Raw genomic sequence first — 19,262 nt, 5'->3', positions numbered from 1 at the left:
TTCAAATATCAGTGAGTTAAGGTGTTTTCAGTGGACAATCAAACTAAGTAGAACCCAAGAAGCTTAAGAGTAATTTATTTTCCCTTTATCTTTATATATTCAAACTGCTTTTGAACCATGTCCCATTTCTTCTAAACAGCCTATATGAAAATGGTACCTATCCAAGAAGTGTTCAAGCTCACTGACTACTGGAAAATGTGATAAAAATATATTTGCAAAGGCAAATATATATTTACAATGCAAAGGTTGTTTTGACATGTTATACAGGTTTATTCATTCACCCAAACAGTTGACGGAGCTGACAATTTAAAGGTAAGATCTTACACAGGGATAGCTGAAATGACTTAGAAAAACATATAGAAAAGATCTCTACAGAAATATTGACAAAAACTGATTTCAGATTTAATTTGAAGTAATTCCACTGAAGACGATTGAGTCTAATGTTAATTACTATATAACCGAAAGTACTTCCAAATACTTTCTTTGCATATTAGCTTGTCTTTTCTGGAATAGATGATAAACAGCGTTCTTTTCTAATAATCTTTTAACAGCTGCAGGGACTTATCTGCAGGGACTGATCTCTGTCATGCATATGCTAACTGGACGTGCATACAAGTCTGTAACATTTTTAAGTAGGCAAAAAAACAAAACAACCAATATTTTAGGGGACCTGTAAGTTCTCAACAGGTCATGAAAATGGGGTTTAATATCTGGAGTTGGCTGCCCAGGAATCTAGCGGCTAAGTGCTCCCTATTTAGAAAAGACATTTATTGCCTTTTTGAGCTAATGGTTTATAACTTCAGCCTACAATCTTGTTTTGTCCTACATTTAAACACTTGGAACACTCCCTGAGAGCATATCTTCCAATGAATTAGTAAAAATGCCTTCATGTGCAAGTCCAGACGGAACATAACCCTCAAGGTGTACATAGACAAAAAGATGTTTTAGCTGATCATAAATAAAACAGTAGAGAATAAAACTGCTATAGTGTTGGAAATTCATAGCAGTGAGGCACACTTCACCTCAACAGTGTAGCTGAAAGAAACTGATAGAAATGGGGACACATTCTACTTCCATAGTGTGCTAACGTAAAAGGGAGGAAAATAAAGAGAGTAATTCTGTAATAATGGAAAAGGAAATTTCTCTGGTCTTCAGTCATAAAGTGTATGCCTATTTTCAAGTGGTCTGAAGACAGAATTTTGCATTTCCCAAAAAAAGTAAGGGAAAAATGTAATGGAAGAATCAATAACAAGGAATATAACTCCCATTTAAGTACAACATTTTTCTCCACAACTACTATAGTAAAAAAGTATCATTAATTTGCACACTACTAGAAGCTTTTATAAAAAAATAATACCGCTTGTTAGAGCAGTTAAGGGCACTTGCAAAGAAAATAACTATGTTTTTGAGATTTGTCTTGGGATTTATGCAATAGCAGGTAAAGGAAAATAGGTTCTAATGATTTTTCTTCAAAACATGTTAGATGGTATCCAGTAGATATTTAATACCAAAATGATGAGATTCTAATAAAGCTGTGTTGTTTTTTTCCCTAGGAATATTAAATGAATACTGTTTCACATGAAATGTTAACAAAATAATGTACTTGCTATGTAGGTAGAAGATCAATGCACCTTTTTCTCTTGAAATGATTTCTCTTGAATGATTTTCTCTTGGAGAAGTGGCCAGTCACTTCTGATCCTTTTTTGCTCTTATTTAGTTGTCGTACCTACAGCTAAACTTCCCCTGTATCTAAAAAATGTTGACAAGTAGTATACCAAAAAAACAAGCCATATAAGCCAAATATCTTAAACAGGGCAGGGGTTTTAAGGTCAGAGTAATCCTAATTGCAAAGTTGTGCATAAAAATGTGTTGGAAAACTATCCTCAGTCTGAAAAGTTTTCCTAGACTGACAAAATAGCAAGTGAAGAACCACACAAAGTGAATTTTAACCTAAAAAAATAATGTTGAATAATGGCTAAAGACTGCAGCAATAAAGATGGCTGGGGCTTAAAAATATCACGTAGTGAAGTGCTGCTACTGTAGTACAGGTTGCAGCAACTGAAGAGAATATCTATACTAATATTTAATTTTAAAAAACATCTTTTTATCTTTTCTTCCTTAAAGAATGTATTTCATTCTTGATATTCTTACTGTGTTCATGTCTAAAAAAACTGACACTAACAACATTCATTGCTGTATCATCTTCCCAGCAGAGGTAAGAAATTCACACGACAGAAGCAGCTTGATACACACTCTTCAATTTTTAGTGTCTTGTTCATCTTTGAAGTGCCCTGACATTTTTTTAACAGAAGGGAACATATATATATATATATTTACTGTTGACAATAAATACATAATAGAATAACATTTAAAGGACAAATGGAGTAACACTGAATTAATTATGACTTGCTTAAGGAGATAACTAATACCTATATGTTGATACTCAAACCATTTAAGCTTATGTGACATCATGCAGGCATTTTCTGACTGTGGCACTTCCACTCCTTTTGCCTGGAGTCCCTTCAAAGCAAAAGTCCATCTAAATATTTCTGTTTCATTCTTACTCTCAGTTCTCTGAACAGAACAATGCTGTTCTTTTTCAAAAACTGTTTCTATATATAACTACTTGATCCTACTTCCACTCCAGGCATAGAAATCACTTTTGCGAGTATCTTCATTTCTCTGCAATGTTTGCAATGTATGCCAATCTACTAAACAGCAGGATGGGACTACAACCATCAATAATGTTGCCATATACTATATTTAAAAATTAAGCCAAGTTAAATGTTTTCATGTTGATTTCACTAGGTATAGAATTACTCACCCTACTAATATTTTCAGCTGTGTCTATCTGAATGGTCTCAATTTTGATTGCAAGATTTTGAAGTCTATTTTACTATCTGCCTGGAAAATAGGCTGGAAAATCTGCCTGACAACAAGGCTTTTAGGAGCTTCTGTAACAGAAACAATAATAAAGACACCAATTTCCAATTTTCAGACAATAACCTATCTTAAATAAATTTAGTTTCTTTACACTTTTTTTTTTTTACCATCCCCCATCAAACCAAAAAAAAAAATAGCATGGGTATTACAGTAATATCCTTTAGATGAAATATATATTTAGATGAAATTTAAACATTTGTTATTGCTGTTGTTTTCTTTTGTTTTTGACAGACATTTTCATATCAAGCGAAAGATTATAACAAGAACTTACAAATAATTTATAAAGGATAATGTTCTTTTGGGCTTCAGTTTAACTTATTTTAGAGCTAAAAGGAAGCCTTGACTCTTTACTTCTGCTGCAATGAACAGGTGATCTATATAAGTAAACCCTTCATAAAGAAGGACAAAGGGGAAAAAATATCCTCCAATATATTTACCGGGGGCATTTTTTACTACAAATTGATATTGGAGCAGAGTTCCATTATATTACCAGTTATTTTCTCAATGATTTTCTTAACAATGTCCTGAAGATCATTTGTTTATGCTTGTTTTACATCAGAAGAACTTACAGAAACTGCTGGATGAAAATAAAAGTTAATGAGAAGAATTGGTTCTTAGCAGGAAAAAAAAGAAATACTCATGTTTCATAACCAGATCACAATTACTTTTTTAAATTAATGGAAAGCTACAAAAAGCCCAGTGTTCAGTTTCTCTGACATCCTGAAAGCATCAAGTTATGTTTTGTAATTGATGCACATTTCATAAAAAGCAGCACTAAATACTGACTTGCAATGATAAAAAAATTTCCATGCCTAATATGAATTCAGTGAAGAAAATGAAAAAGACAAACAGTACTTCTATCAGGACTGCTGGTGATAGTACTAGCTTAAACATAGTTAAATTTAAAAGAACAAAAATCTTTTACCTGTCTCTCACAATATATAATTTCTACCAGGAAAGAATGTAACTTCTTTTGAAATATACTCAAATTTTTGCCTCATTACACCTGATTGGGCATTACTTTAAACATTTATTGATCTTCACATTGAAATGTACGATTTCAAATTCACCTCTATCAGTTTCATTATTTCTGAGTATTGCATACTCTGAAAATCTTTGACTCAGACTTCTAATCAGAAGAGGATTTCAAAGCAGCTCAACTCTAAAGAAATCAATTTTTAACCATTAGAAAAGAACTTTTTCAGCATTTCTAACCGTCTCAAACTCTTGTTAGGAGATTTGTGGTGACCTCAAAGACAATATATCTCTTACAGTAGGCTCAATAACACAGATCAAGCTCTCTCCCCCTCCATCTCATTTCTCTCTATATGTGAAGTGTTTTCCTTAACTGTAAAATCAGCTGGTTAAATCTTACAAAACACCTTCAAAAAACAAAATAAAACATACAAAAAAAAAACAGAACTGTGATATATCAGTAGCTTGATTTCTGCATTAATCCAACTGAAACAAAGGACGGTTTGCTGTTCTGCTCTGTTCTCTCAAATAACCAATCTCCAGAATGCTACATACCAAAGACAAATTTGATTGAATAAAAATGTAAATAATGGAAGTCAGTGTATAAAAAAGGTATTAAGAATTAGAATAGACATGAATCAATTTCTTCTGTAAGATTCTGCAAGTGAAGTATGGGAGCAAAACATAATACAGTTGTATGGAAGTTGAAAAGGTTTTTTAGGTTAATATAAAATATTCATCGGATTTATGTACAAGGAAAATTACTGTGAAGGAAGACCTAGTTCATGGAATAAAATTTTTGTTTGTTTGTTTATTGCAATAGATTCTCAATAACTTCTTATGGTTTGGGTTTGCAATTTTCATTTAGTCCTTTTGATTACTGTTGCCTGGTCGGCTTTAATAAATTAAAAATTATTTTTGTGTACCCACAGTATCTTCTGTCTTGAATTATACATATAAGCATATTAGTTAATTTGTATTTTAAAATTGTAGGTCAGTGAATACTTGAAAGCTGGCACTACCTCCAAATCATAGAGAATCATAAAATCATTAGGGTTAGAAAAGACCTCCAAAATCTTCTGGTCCAACCATCACCCTACTACCAATGTCACCCACTAAACCATGTCCCTAAACACCAAGTCCAACCTTTCCTTAAAACACCCCCAGGGACAGTGACTCCACTACTTCCCGGTGCAACCTGTTTCAACGCCTGACCACTCTTTCTGAGAAGAAATGTCTCCTAATTCCCAATCTAAACCTCCCGTGGCGCAACTTGAGGCCATTCCCTCTAGTCCTACCACTAGTTATCTGTGAGAAGAGGCTGACCCCCAGCTCCCCACACCTTCCTTTCAGGTAGCCGTAGAGAGCAATAAGGTCTCCCCTGAGCCTCCTCTTCTCCAGACCAAACAACCCCAGTTCCCTCAGCCGCTCCTCACAGGACTTGTGTTCCAGGCCCTTCACCAGTTTCGTAGCCCTTCTCTGGATATGCTCCAGGGCCTCAATGTCCTTCTTGTACTGAGGGGCCCAAGACTGTACACAGTACTCGAGGATGTGTACTGAACATGAACAGCTCTGCCATTTTTTGCCCTCTGGGCAGCCCTGCCTTAAAAACGTTCATCATTGATCAAACCAAGGCTAGAAACAGCAAAGTCAATATTCAAATGTAACCTCAGGAAACTTTGTTTCAGGTTTCCTTTTTCAAGCTATCTTTCATCTTAGTGGCTTGGCACTTTATGGGAGCACATACTGTTATTTAAGCATGTAAATATCATTGTCCACCATGTAATGCAGATATGAAGTCTAACTGTATACTGACCTGTCCTTAATCTCTTTTCTTTTCCCATTTAGTGTATTGTTTCTTCTTTATTTTTTTTTAAACTTGGTTATTTTATAGCCCCCCTTCAATGTATTATTGGAGAATGCAACCCGGTTGTCATAAATCAGCAAGTAAAAATGAGGCCTACTCTTTTTTTTTTTTTTTTTTTGCATGTTACAATGATAACAGAACATTATGACCTGGGAATTAAAAATATTCATGCTCAAAATATCCTTACAAGAGAGTCTTAATCTTTAGTCTTACAAGAGAGACGTGGACTTACAAGAAAGTCTCCACTGAAGGGTCATGAAGATGATGAAGGGACTGGAGCACCTCTCCTTTGAGGAAAGCCTGAGAGGACTGGGACTGTTTGGCCTGGAGAAGAGATGACTGGGGCGGTGGGGGGGGCGGGGGGAGAATGCATGGAAATACCTGAAGGGAGACTGTAAACAAGATGAAGAAGATGGAGCCAGGCACTTTTCAGTGGTGCCCAGTGACAGGAAAAGAAGAAATGGGCAAAAACTCAAACACAAGAGGTTCCATCTGAACATCTGAAAGCACTTCTTTACTGTGTACGTGACAGAACACAGGCACAGCTTGCCCGGAGAAGCTGTGGAGTCTCCATGCTTGGAGATACTCAGAAGCTGTCTGGTCATGGCCCTGGGAAACCTGCTCCAGGTGGCCCTGCTTTAGCAGGAGGGTTGGACTGAGTGACCATATAAGACACTTAATTCTGTGTAGAAGAGATTACTATCTAAACTGTTTTGCCCAGCATAGACTTTGGAAACCTCAAAACTCAATGTTGATAATACAACTAAAATAAGTGTCAAGAAGAATCTATATAATTGATAAGAATAAAGGTAAATATACAGATTTAAACAATTTTTGTCATTATAGGAAAGAAACACCATTTACTCAATTATTATTCTATGCACTGTCTGCAAATTATAGGAAAGCAATTCTTTAAAATGATATTTTCTGACTTTTTGGCCTATTTTTGTAATTTACACTGATATCCTGTTACAAGTATTCACTTGAATAATTTTATATATATAATTAAAAACAACTTCTATTAAAATCTTGTATACAAAGCGTTGTATGTACTGTATGTAGGAGTATATTGTTTACAAGAAATGTAGATAACGATAAATTTTAATGCATTTTCATATATTTATTTTAAAAATCTAGGAAATCCCATGCTGATTTCAGAATATGTTGGAAAAAATGTTAAAGGTGCAGTTCTGCAGACAAACCTTTTAATTTTGGTTAAGAATTTCAGACTTACTGAGAGGACAGAGGATAAAAGAAAAATGAGAGCAAAATCTATACAAATTTGGGGAGACAAGAAAAACATAGAAAACCTCAGGGTGATAAAATATCTTTCAAATTTACTGGCAATTAAGTATTCTCTGCAGATTCATACTGAAGTCACACTGGAAATAATACAACAGATCAACTGTCAGTATCATTCTTCCTCAGTGATCACGACATTTCAGAAGATTAGAATTTAACACACTCTGTAGTACTAGTGGCTAGCCAGTAGGGATCATAGAAGGAGTCTTTCTTTGCTGAATGTTTTCTCTCTGGAGCACTGAAATTCAAAGTACCGGCATTCATTAATTAGAAAAAAATCTGATCATATCAAGATCATGTTCAGCCTTCAAACAAGTTAACCTGATGTAGAGACTAATTTAAAAATATCTGTAGAGAGCTAAAAGCAAACATTATTTGTACTTTCATCAGCAAGAGCCCATATTGCAGGAAATAATTATCTATTTCAAGACTTTTGTGAAAATATGTAGTCTTTTTAAGCCGTGTATGCTTAAGTGCTCCATTGGTTTATAGCTTATTATAGTAAATGCAAGGCTCACAAAACTGCCTGTAACTAAATTCTGGGGTCACGCTGAGCAGGCTACCCAAGACCATGTCCAGATGGCTGTTTCAGTTGCTTACTTTGCCAAGCATGAGTAAAAATTCAGCTGAAATTTTCGATATCCATTTTCCATTTCAATCTACTTACTTTCAGAAAACATTCAACCATTTCTAAAACCTAATTTCTGGAAAAAAATCTCATTTCCAAACTAGAATTTTTTAGTGAAAGTTTTTTAGCACCTTGAAGCTTTGAAGAACAGACCTAAGGTATAAATGCTGTCTCAATGTGTAAACATACAAGTATGTTTAAGCACCAATCTGTAAATTGCATTTTGTAAAACTAAAAAATGTTGATTTCAGACCTCTAAGATGTCTCTTGAGTCCCTGAACCTCTAGGTGAGGGCTGGAGGAGCAAAGTCCCTTCCACTGTAATCGAAGATCAGGTTCAAGATCACATGATGAAATTGAACAGGTACTAGTCCATGGGGCCCAATGACATGCATTCTAGGGTCCTGAGGTAACTCTCTGATGAAGTTGCCAAGCCACTCTCCATCATGTTTGAAAAGTCTTGGAAGTCAGGTGAAGTCCCCAGTGACTGGAAAAGGAAACATCAACCCCATTTTTGAAAAGGGTAGAAAGGAGGACCTGGGGAACTACAGACCAGTGAGCCTCACCTCTGTTCCTGGGAAGATCATGAAAAAGATCCTCCTGGAAGCAATGTCAAGGCATATGCAAGACAAGCAGGTGATCCGAGACAGCCAGCACAGCTTCACCAAGGGTAACTAGTGCCTGACCAATCTGGTGGCCTTCTATGATGGAGTGACTGAATCAGCTGACAAGGGAAGAATGACTGATGTCATTTACCTCAACTTCTGTAAGGCCTTCAACACGGTCACATGACATCTTGATCTCCAAATTGGAGAGAGATGGATTTGAAAGGAGGACCATTCGGTGGACAAGGAATTGGCTTGAAGGCCACACCCAGGGAGTGGTGGTCAATGGCTCCATGTCCAGGTGGAGGCCTGTGACAAGTGGTGTCCCTCAGGAGTCTGCCTTGGGACTGGTACAATTTAATATCTTTGTCAATGATATAGACATGGGCACGAGTGCACTCTCAGCAAGTTTGAAGATGACACCAAGCTGAGCAGTGCAGCTGACAGAACAAAAGGAAGAGATGCCATCCAGAGGGACCTGGACAAGCTTGTGAGTTCTTATGGATGAAAAGCTCAACATGAGCCACCAGTGAGGGCTTGTAGCCCAGAAGGCCAACTGCATCCTGGGCTGCATCAACTGAGGCACAGCCAGGGAGGTGATTGTCCCCATCTACCCTGCCCTCATGAGGCCCCACGTTGGGTACTACATCCAGGTCTGAGCCCTCAACACAAGAAGGATGAGGACCTCTTAGAGTGGGTCCAGAGGAGGGCCATGAAGATAATCAGAGGACTGGAGCACCTCTCCTATGAAGAAAGACTGAGAGATGTGGGGATGTCCAGCCCAGAGAAGAGAAGGCTCTGGGGAGACCTCATTGAAGCATTTCAGTACTTAAAGGGGGCTTATAAAAATGATGTAGAGCAATTCTTTATACAGGCAGATAGGACAAGGGGGAACAGTTTTAAACTAAAAGATGGGAGATTTAGACTAGATGTTAGGTGTAAATTCTTCATGCAGAAGGTGATGAGGCACTGGAACAGTATGCTCAGAGAAGTTGTGGATACCCCATCTCCAGAAGTGTTTAAGGCCAGGTTGGATGGGCTTTGAACAACCTGGTCTAGTGGAATGTGTCCCTGCCCATGGCAGAAGGGATGGAACTAGATGATCCTTAAGGTCCTTTCCAACCCAAACCGTTTTATGATTCTATGACTGATCTACAAATAGAAAGGTCTTTAACAATGCCACTGCTTTTACAACTTGAAATTCAAGTCACTTTAGTTTATATTAGAAGTTATTTCAATCTGGGGTGTGTGTGGGTGTGTGTGGGTGTGTGTGAATGCCTATTGGATTACCATTATCTTTTTTATTTTTTATTGTATTTATTTCACTTTTTATTTCAAACATGCTATATTAAAGTTTACCAGCAATAGCCTCTATTTACTATTCTCTTCCCACAAAAATTGGACTCATATCTGGCCCAAAACACAGATGCAGACTCCTGAAGGACTGTATCTCAAATCTAAAATTTGAACTAAGAAAAAAATCTCTGCCAAAGCACTAGAGTCCTCTTAATAAGTATATTATTTTTAAATACATTAAATAAATAAAATTTAAAAGATGCTTATGTATGCAATTGCAATCGTAGTTATTATGTTCCACATAACAATAAAGGAAGAAGTATTAAAATAGTTGTACATGAGAGAAGCTGTAATAAAAAAAAAATTATAATAATGAGAAATTTTTTGAGTTGTCTTACCTGACCAGTGTCCAGTGGTGGCACCAGATCTGTCAGTACATGTCTCACTTACAGGCCTAAACACAGTTTCCCATCCACCAGTAGCATAGCGCCAATTCTGAGACTCTAAAATAAGTGTTCGCTGAGTGCCATAAGCGATCATGAAGCAGTAGACTACATGATGAAGTTGACAACCATAGCCACAGCCTTTGTTGATATTACACACAAGTTTCTTAGCTTTGCTGCAGTCCTTCGGGTTCTGTAAGTATGGATGAAAAAGTAAAGCTGAAAAGAAGATATACACAAAGGCATACATACTTTTTTTTGTGAAAAACTGTCAAATGTCATAAATCACACAAGTCATCCTGCTATATTACATCTCATTAAAATGAATGAGCAAGCTTCAGCTCCATGAAAATTTTATGTGGATTCTTCACAGTGAACATGAACAGTTATTGAGCATACTTCACTATCCTAATGTAAAATAGAATACCTTCAAGATTTTAAATTATTTTCTCATTTGTAAATCTGTTTGAAGAATGTAACATTTGTACTCAGAGTTCACATTTAGCTAACATGATTCTCAGGCCTGTAATGCGCTTTCTTAATTTTCCTTTGGTGTTTTTTCCAAGTTTATTAGTTATTTTTCAATGAGTATGCATAACTTCTAAAAAAAATAGAAAATTTTCACCTGTCTACAGAATAGAACACTTACTAATGAACTACTTCCCAGACTAACTTACTACACACCATATACAGAACATAAAACACGTAGCTGAACAGATTGATAGAAGTACTACCTATACAATAAGGTACTATTATACTTCTATAATCCAAGAAACCACAACAAAGGAGGCATATGTGAGTAGGATGTGAATACCAAATACCAACCATTAAATATTTTTAGGTATGTGAATGAAACAACAATATAATCTACCTAAGTTTTTCTTTCTGTAAAACACAGTAGTTTGCTGTATACATTCATACTTGCATGTCTCTAGACATATTTCTGCATTCCAAAAAGCTTTTTTTATAAAATCCCTAGGTTGTAAAGTTAGTTTTCAGCTAAACTGCCAGAATACTGATATTTAAGCATGAATATAAACTCTCTCATATCTAACCGACTTTAAATGAAATTTTCTATAATTCAAGCTTTGAACAAATCAGATCTTTTAAAAAATCCAGCAAACACCTTCTGGAGAACTAAGATCTTAAACATAATCTGAATAGTCCAAGTCCTAAAACACTTAATAAAAAAACTAACTTGTGGATTGAAATTTGTAAAGGAGGGGAGAACAGCTCTGATCTGAAAATCAACAAACAAACAAAAACCACACTGCTACTTCAGCATTTCAGTTTTTCATTTTAAGAAAAAAACATCAGGGATGGTGGTGAAGGTGTCCACTAAATGGATACAGCTGAACTCACCCAAATAAGGCAATATGCAATTATTTTCTACCTTTTAAGCATTGCCAGTTTCCAGCTCCTCCTTCCCCTAAGAAGTTGTACAGTCCTTTAGGCTGCAAATGACCTTGTCTGTCTAGGTTGCAAGGCAAGTAGTACATCCAGGTTTCCTCTGCAAGAAATCTAACACCCTAATTTTTTCTTAGTACTTAACAAACTTTGTAAGGAGGTACACGGGCCGTAGAAAGGTAGTTACATAGAAATGAGATACAGAAGTCTGGCTGACATCTTTTTACTGCAGCTGGGAAATCGCCTATTACATTGCAGATCTACAAAACTGCATTAGTGCTCAGAGTGGTGTTTATTCTCAGATTCAATTAATGTTCATTGGTTCGCCTGTTTCAAGGAATAACCTTGAATGCCTTCTTTTAAATAACTGACTTAGGTAGCTACTTTCTCTCCATAAGACTTATTTAAAATGGCTCCTCTACATCTATTTAAAAATTATTTTAGCTGAGATATACCAAACAGGAACCATAAGCCTCTAAATAAAATTATTTAAAAGTTATTTTTAGTATCTATGGTTCACCAGAGAAATGCTATACACTATACATCTTTACAAGAAGAATAAAGAAACTGAAGCAGATTCTACACTTATTTATGACTGACTGCTCTGAATATTTAAGTCTGATTAATTTTAACTGTAGTATGTGTTCTGAAAAGACCAGACTCTGGTTCCCTACTCACTTTCTCCATAGTAATCAAGATTTTGTAGACGTCTGTGTCACATGCCCTTCTCAGTTCTCTTTGACTGAAATCTTCACCTATTAGTCTTAGTTCTCAGAGTTGCCAGTTTCATATATTAGATCATTCACGTTTCTTTCCTCTTCAGATTTTCTAGTTTTATTATATCATTCCTGACACTAAGGGGCTAGAACTGCAGAGTACATCCTTAATGTAGTTGTGCTGTTAAATACTGTTGAGCATGGAAATGATATTTTCATAGAATTACCTGTGATAACTCCAAGATCCTGTTACTCAGTGGTATTAAGTCAACTGTATATGTGTATCTGCACTGATGACTGCCTTCCCTCATGTACATAACACATAATTCAGTGCAGATGACTGTAATCTACAGTTTTCTTAACCAGTAAGAAATACCATGACTGGATTATTACCTAACAGTGTGAGATTCTTCTGCATCTGTTAGTCTCAAAATGTTTAGAATGCTCATGGTATTAAAACCAGTTATCTTAAATAAATGATTTAAAATGCAACATCTTTTTCTCAATTTTCTAGCTCTAATTAAAACCAAAAAGAGAGAGGGAGAGAGAAAGACTGAAATCCTGGAAAGTATTAATGTAAAATGGTGTTTAAAAAAAAAAAGTGAAAACATGGAGAATGTTTGGAGGGAGATTATACCTATAGTGGGAAATACCCACTACTGAGTGGGTATTTACTTTTCCCTTAAACAAACAGCAATATTTTATGTGGAACCACCAGCGAGAATGATGAGATCAGACCATATTTCTAGTCACATATATTCTAAATAAATCAAAAGACTAAATAGATCTCATGCTCTCAAACAAATTATTCATGCCATGATTTCAATTACTGTTTCTTATTCCCAGGGAGTGACTCTTGAATAAAACAAAACCATGGTCCACTAAATTTGTAAACCACTGAAAGATAATGAAACACAACAGTACTTTCTTCATGTAACATGTGGCTCCAAAACTAGATTTTCTGCTATTTTTCCATTCAGGTTATTAGCATACAATAGTAGCAGCAAAAATCAAATAAAGTCAAAACTGTCAGAAACATGATAGTCTGAAACACATAAACATAGGCTATACCTATACTGGGAAATCAAATGCGCTTGATACTTATTCTTGCTGGCATAGAATATACTGTACCCATGTTATTAAACTCTAAATCTCTTAGAATAGGGTAGCCACACAAAGCAGATTTATAAAAAGTGTCTCATGCTAACTCTGAAGCACAGCCAAATAATTGTTTGGGAGAAAACTACTTCATATGAGTCGAAAGCATGCCAGGAGCTGTTCTAACTATTTAAGAGTATAGAATATTATGTTCCAGTGTCTGGGAATGTTCCTGTCATTGTTTGACTAGAGTAAAAATAGTCTTAGGACTATTTCCCATCTCCCATCTCCCACTTGGTGCTCAAAGAGCCTCCTTCTCCAGGGGTCTTTTAATTAGCATATTCACAGAGCCATCAGGATCAGATGGGAAAGATGTCAGAAGTAATGCTTAAATGCCTCATAACCAAGTGGGCAGTTAGCCACCAAAATACATGACAAACTAGCACAAGTAAACACTGCTATTTAACATACATTTTACTAAGAAAAACGACTGTTTTGTTTGTATATGTTAAGTGTTTAGAGAAATGCGTTATCACCTAATGAATCAGGACAGCTAAGACTGGAGTGGGCGAGCAGTCCGCTACAAATCACAACGTAACTTCATAAACACAATAATGTTAATTTTAAAAGGTGTTGATTTTTATATTTTCAATAAATACTTTATTGCTTAATGCTACACAGTCTCATGGAGGAGACAGTCCCACCCAGATTTTGTGGAAAATCCCAGTTTTTGAGAGAATGATGTCAATGAAAGATCTTCCTCATCTTAGTTATCACAAACGCAATTCACACAATCTTCTATTCCCCTTTCTTTACGATGGCACTTTTAATGGGTAATGGGTCATTTTCATACTAGCTCCCCTTCAGTACTGGGGGGGAATTTTCTTCCTTTGCTAATCAGAAACAGTATGAATTTGATCTTACATGTTATTACTACCATGTGTGTTGTAGGGAAAGAGAAGAAGCCTAATCTGCCTCTAATGTTAATTCCTCTAACTCACACCTACACTCCTACAATAAACACACTTCAGAAGAAAAACATTGCAGCATGCAGGTGGGCTACACATGAAGCTCCTCAATCCACTACATACAAATTCTGGAAGAAAACTTCGTGTAGATATCAGCAGTGATAGCACTTTGTAAACAAGTTATTACCCTAATACTATACTTACAGATACTGAATTTACTAAAAAGCTAATGAAGATGACACAAGACATGTCTCAAGAAATACTCAAATCATTTTTACATTTTATTTAAAGTATGGAAATGATAGAAAAAACTCAATTCCTTTCCATACCTTCACAAAAAATCAGAAAAATTGGCTTGCCGTCTGCTTTTCCTCTTTAATTCTTTTGTTTTACTTCTAAATCTTTCTATTTTGCCCACAAAGATTAACTTTTAAAATGCTTGGATTCATTCCTTTGCTTAAGTTTTTGTTTTCTTTTCTAGTCTTATAGGGAAGTAATCAAGTCCACTCTTCCATTACTGTGGAATTAATTCAATGATCTGACAAAGATGGGAGAAGAACTGAAAAAACAAGATGAGCTTGCAATATCAAACAGTAAAGACGGTTCAATACACAATGAAACTGTTTACAAAAAATTTTAATAAGTGCCAGAGATGTGCAACCAAAATAATCCACTGACCACTCACTGAACAAGAAGTCGTATTACAAATATAATCACATATAAATGTGACTGCAAACCTGAATCTGAGACAGAATCTGTTCGTCTTCTGTTCAGTGATGTCCCCTTAGATACAAACACAACTGTCATTATCTCCTTTCAATTCTGTTGATGACTAGTGGCACTGACTCATTTCAAATTAAATGATTATATGTAGGTCAAATGTTGGAACTTTAACCAGATAAACTTGACAACCTTGTCTACTATTAAAGACAACTACAAGACTGACAGTTAGTTGTGAAGGGTACATCCCTTTGTACATACGCAGAGTGCCCTGAGCCTTTTTGTTGCTGTTATTTTAACATGATTGCTTTTATTAAAAACACCTATTATTAACTTTAATGGGGGGAGGGATGAGAAGAGAGAAAATTTAATACACTTTCTTAAGACAGAAAAAAAATAAGTTACAGATTAAATCAACAAAAATACTGGTAAATCCAGACACCTTTGAACAAAGTCTCTCTTATGTATACATACACCACCCCAGCTAAGTAGTATGAGTATGGCAGACTATGATGTTATTGACTACTTTAATAACATTTTTACCTGGCTAATATTTTTAACCTCCAAATTTGAACAAAATGCCAGTTTTGCATATTTTTTTTTAGTTGGAAGCAAAAAATATTCTGCTATTGGAAGACAGCATGGTGAATCATAAAATCCCTAAAATACATAAAACAAAAAAGTAAAGAGCAAGAAAGTAAACCACCCCCTTTTTTATCGTTTGCTCACTCCATCCTACTTCTAGAATAGAGTACTATACTACACAGTACTATTGGAGCCCTTGTCTGACAATTTAAACATCAGACTTCTCTTCAGACTTATCTCTGAATGTACAGTCTTTTGCTTAAACGTAAGCTCCTAGCCTTTTAAGTGTTGCTCTAACTACAGGGAACAAGCTAAATGTAGCCTCATTAAATCAAATTTATGGTAATACCATCCAAATGAAGTAGCAGTCATCACTGTTCACAATCATTCAGCTGAATGATTTCCCAGGGAGACGTCCCAAAATAATGCAGCTATCATGGTTCAGCATGTCCCAGCAAGAAACCACACAGTACTATTATTCTTCACCACCACCACCACCCCCACCACCCCCCCCAAAAAAAAAAAATTACTTGGATTTTCCACATCAGAGTTTTTGGTATGGAGTTGGGAAGGTTGTTGTTTGTTGATTTTTTTGTACACGGTTATTTTATGAATAGAGGTGCATATCTGTAGTTTCAGACCACGGACAGCTTTACATTGCTTACTCACAGTCAGCACTACACTCTTCAAATTCCTGAAATCCACAAATGTATTTTTAAACATAATTACTAGAAAACACATCTATTAGTCTTCAAAATGTAGTCACAGGTACATTCCAGTTTTGGATCATCAATCAGTCAAGACAAGAGATATTTTAAGCTTTAGAAGTTCTCCAGAAGCTTATGTCTAGCTTGGTGTATAGGCATGTAGGCAAGAGTTTCTACCTTCAGATTTTTTATTTTTTTTTTCAGTCAGAGGAATAAAGATAAAAAGGCAAAGAGAGATGACAGTAATTATATATGAGAATGACCCACTTCAGACTGTAACTACTCATAAGAAACTCTATTTCATAGCTTTGAAGAGTAGGCTAGATTTCCACTCCGAAGTCTGGGCAATATTGCACACATTCAGAATTGCCATGCCTTAGAGTCTGAATCTTTTATATGGTAACAGTATAGACCTGGAGGTAAATTACCATCCACAGTTTCTTGCTACACTGTAATTTTTCTGGTTTTGGTGGTGGTGTTTGTGTGTGTGTGTGTGCATGCCTGTGTGTTTTATGTTTTGCTTCTGTTTTTTAGCAACCAAATTTCAAAGAAAAAGTAGGCTTGGAGTAAGGGCCAAAGTGTTGTTAAAGATCAAGAACAGACTACAAAAAAAAAAAGGCAAAGCAGTTAAATATCAACAAAATTTTAAATTATTTAAGTCTAGAGAAAATTGTCATAAATTCCAGAAGAGAATCACCAAAGTTAGCAGAAAAAAAGCACAGTGGAACAGAAAAAAAATTGTTTCAAATTCAGCTGGATTAAAAATCTTGGTCATCATTTTCAACAGCTCCTCCTTGTCATAAGGTTAATGGAGATCTATTGATAGCTAAGGAATACCTTAGACTGTATAAAAAGGTAAGGAAAAACATATTTTGGTGATATTCTATAAAGCAATGCTATTGTCCGCTACTGAATGCTCACTTCTAAAAGGGGAAACATCAGGAAGAAAAATTAAAGGTATTATAAATTCTCACACATGAAGAAAGACTGAAAAGTTAAGGTATATTTACCTTGAAAAAGAGATGTATAAAAGAAACACAGTAAGCATATGAAAGAAATAATAGTTTAGTGAGAGAAGGCTTATCACATATATATATTTCATGTTTTAGTACTAGAAACCCTGAGTATTCAATATGGCTAAAATGTTTTGAATTCTAAACTAGAAGACATACAAAAAAAAAACACAGGGTATTAATACCTGTTCATAAAATATCCATTTAATTTGTTTTAATGTGTTGCTGCTTATTTTCTAAGCACAAAAATAGTGATATTTTTAATGACCTGTTTATTTGCTAAAAATATCAACCTTTATCAAAGCTATAGCTACATTTTTTGGAAAACACATACTACCATTTTCAATTTAAATCTCAAAGACAAGTATTAAGAAAACACATGCCCTTTCTAGATCCTTCCATGTAAAACGGCTGCATAAAATTTGGATCTGATGTACAGCTTCAATACAATGTTCTTAATCTCTACCATCTACCAGTCATGAGTTAATAAAAAACAAAAAAAAGCATAATTCCTTCTGTAATATAGAAACTGAAGAAAAAAAATGAGAGAAGAAGGAAAACACTTTATTATATGCTTCTCTCTGCTATAGGATGAACCCATAATGCTTAATTTTATATTTTAAATACATGAACAAATATGAAAAAATTTTCAGTTCGTTCTTCCCATGTGAGAAATATTACTATTGATTCCTTTTTAACTAATTTGTAAAAGAAACAGAGAAATGAAAACAGCCTGTATGATGGAAATTGAGCCAAGTATATTAGACCCAATTCAAATTCTGAACCTAATGCCACAACTTTCTATAAATCACCTACTCATTGTGATTATCAGGTTTTCTTCTCAATGTAATGAGATAAAGACACTTAACCTTCCCAGATGTACTTGGTGACATAATATACTTTCTGAAAGTCTTTTACTAGTTTTGCTACAAATACAAAATATTATTTAGTATTCTGTGTTTGTTGTGAATTGGCATTGGTTTCATTCTTAGTACTGTTTTTACTTTTTTATTAAATAAGTCACCTCTATATGGAGGAAAGCCCTTTGTTATATACTGTACATACCTAAAGAAATTTTAGGAGGATCTAATTGGGCTTTCAGCTCTTTGTAGGTAATTTTATTTCAATTTCACTAGAAAATAATGTAAGCATTTAAGTTTTGTCTAAATCTTATAGACATACACAAGGCATATATATACATTAAAAAGGCTTCTTGAGCTCAAATATTATGAGTACCTGTGAGAAGTCTCACACAATTCTTGAAACAGACTAGGACTGTACAGCATTCCATACAAGCACTTCAATTTTGTGTACTCATTCCTCAGAGTGGGCTGCTTGCTCAGAATTTTCATATGAAGACTTTCATGTTTTATTTTTAACACTATGAACATATATATGTTCTTATACTCTAACAGATGTAGATACAAAGCAAAGATTTAACTTTTGTAATAAAATAAAGAATCCAAACAGAAAAGTACAACCAAGTGGAAACCATGGATACAGAAAAAAAAACACAGCAGATATACTTCTGCCCAGTTACAAACAGAACTGTAAATAGCTGTTTCATATTATCCTCTCTTGCCTGAAATACTACTATTCCACATATGCATAAAATAACTCTCAAAACAAATGTTCTCGTTTCTATTGTATTCAATTCATTCATATATAAACATTTACTTAAAACTATCATGTAATTATTCTGTTACAAAGATATAGCTGTGTTCTATCAATTTTTTTTAATGTTTCTCTTGATTTAAAAGCTGTATTGTTCTTACCTGTAGGTAAGTTATTCTCCTCTGTACCAGATCTGTTAGATCTTTGGCCTCTTTTTCCCGCCAATCTCCTGCTCCATCTGTTTGACTGAGGTAGTACAAGTCCGTCATTATTGACCTATAAACACCAACGGGAAACAATATTGAGAAAAGAGGAAACAATCCTAACTTTGAAGGATTAGATGAAATCAAAGAAAAATGAAACAGTTATTCCAATG

At 35.0% G+C, this 19,262-nt stretch overlaps 1 protein-coding gene across 3 annotated transcripts in view; it reads right to left on the bottom strand.

The window, feature by feature from the left end:
- The window catches only part of FUT8 (fucosyltransferase 8), a 98,842-nt gene that overhangs the window by 25,428 nt on the left and 54,152 nt on the right, over positions 1-19,262 (bottom strand). For all 3 annotated transcript variants that reach the window (XM_035550088.2, XM_035550089.2, XM_050710831.1), the window contains exons 6-7: positions 19,048-19,162; positions 10,014-10,251 (exon numbers count right to left, since the gene is read on the bottom strand). In XM_035550088.2, the coding sequence (XP_035405981.1) occupies positions 10,014-10,251; positions 19,048-19,162 (353 nt within the window). The remainder of the gene's footprint in view (positions 1-10,013; positions 10,252-19,047; positions 19,163-19,262) is intronic.

Source organism: Cygnus atratus, chromosome 5, assembly GCF_013377495.2.
Source record: "Cygnus atratus isolate AKBS03 ecotype Queensland, Australia chromosome 5, CAtr_DNAZoo_HiC_assembly, whole genome shotgun sequence".
In the NCBI taxonomy this organism is placed as follows: Eukaryota; Metazoa; Chordata; class Aves; order Anseriformes; family Anatidae; genus Cygnus; species Cygnus atratus.
The sequence above is the reverse complement of the archived record's forward strand: the minus strand, read 5'-3'. Positions and strand labels throughout refer to the sequence as shown.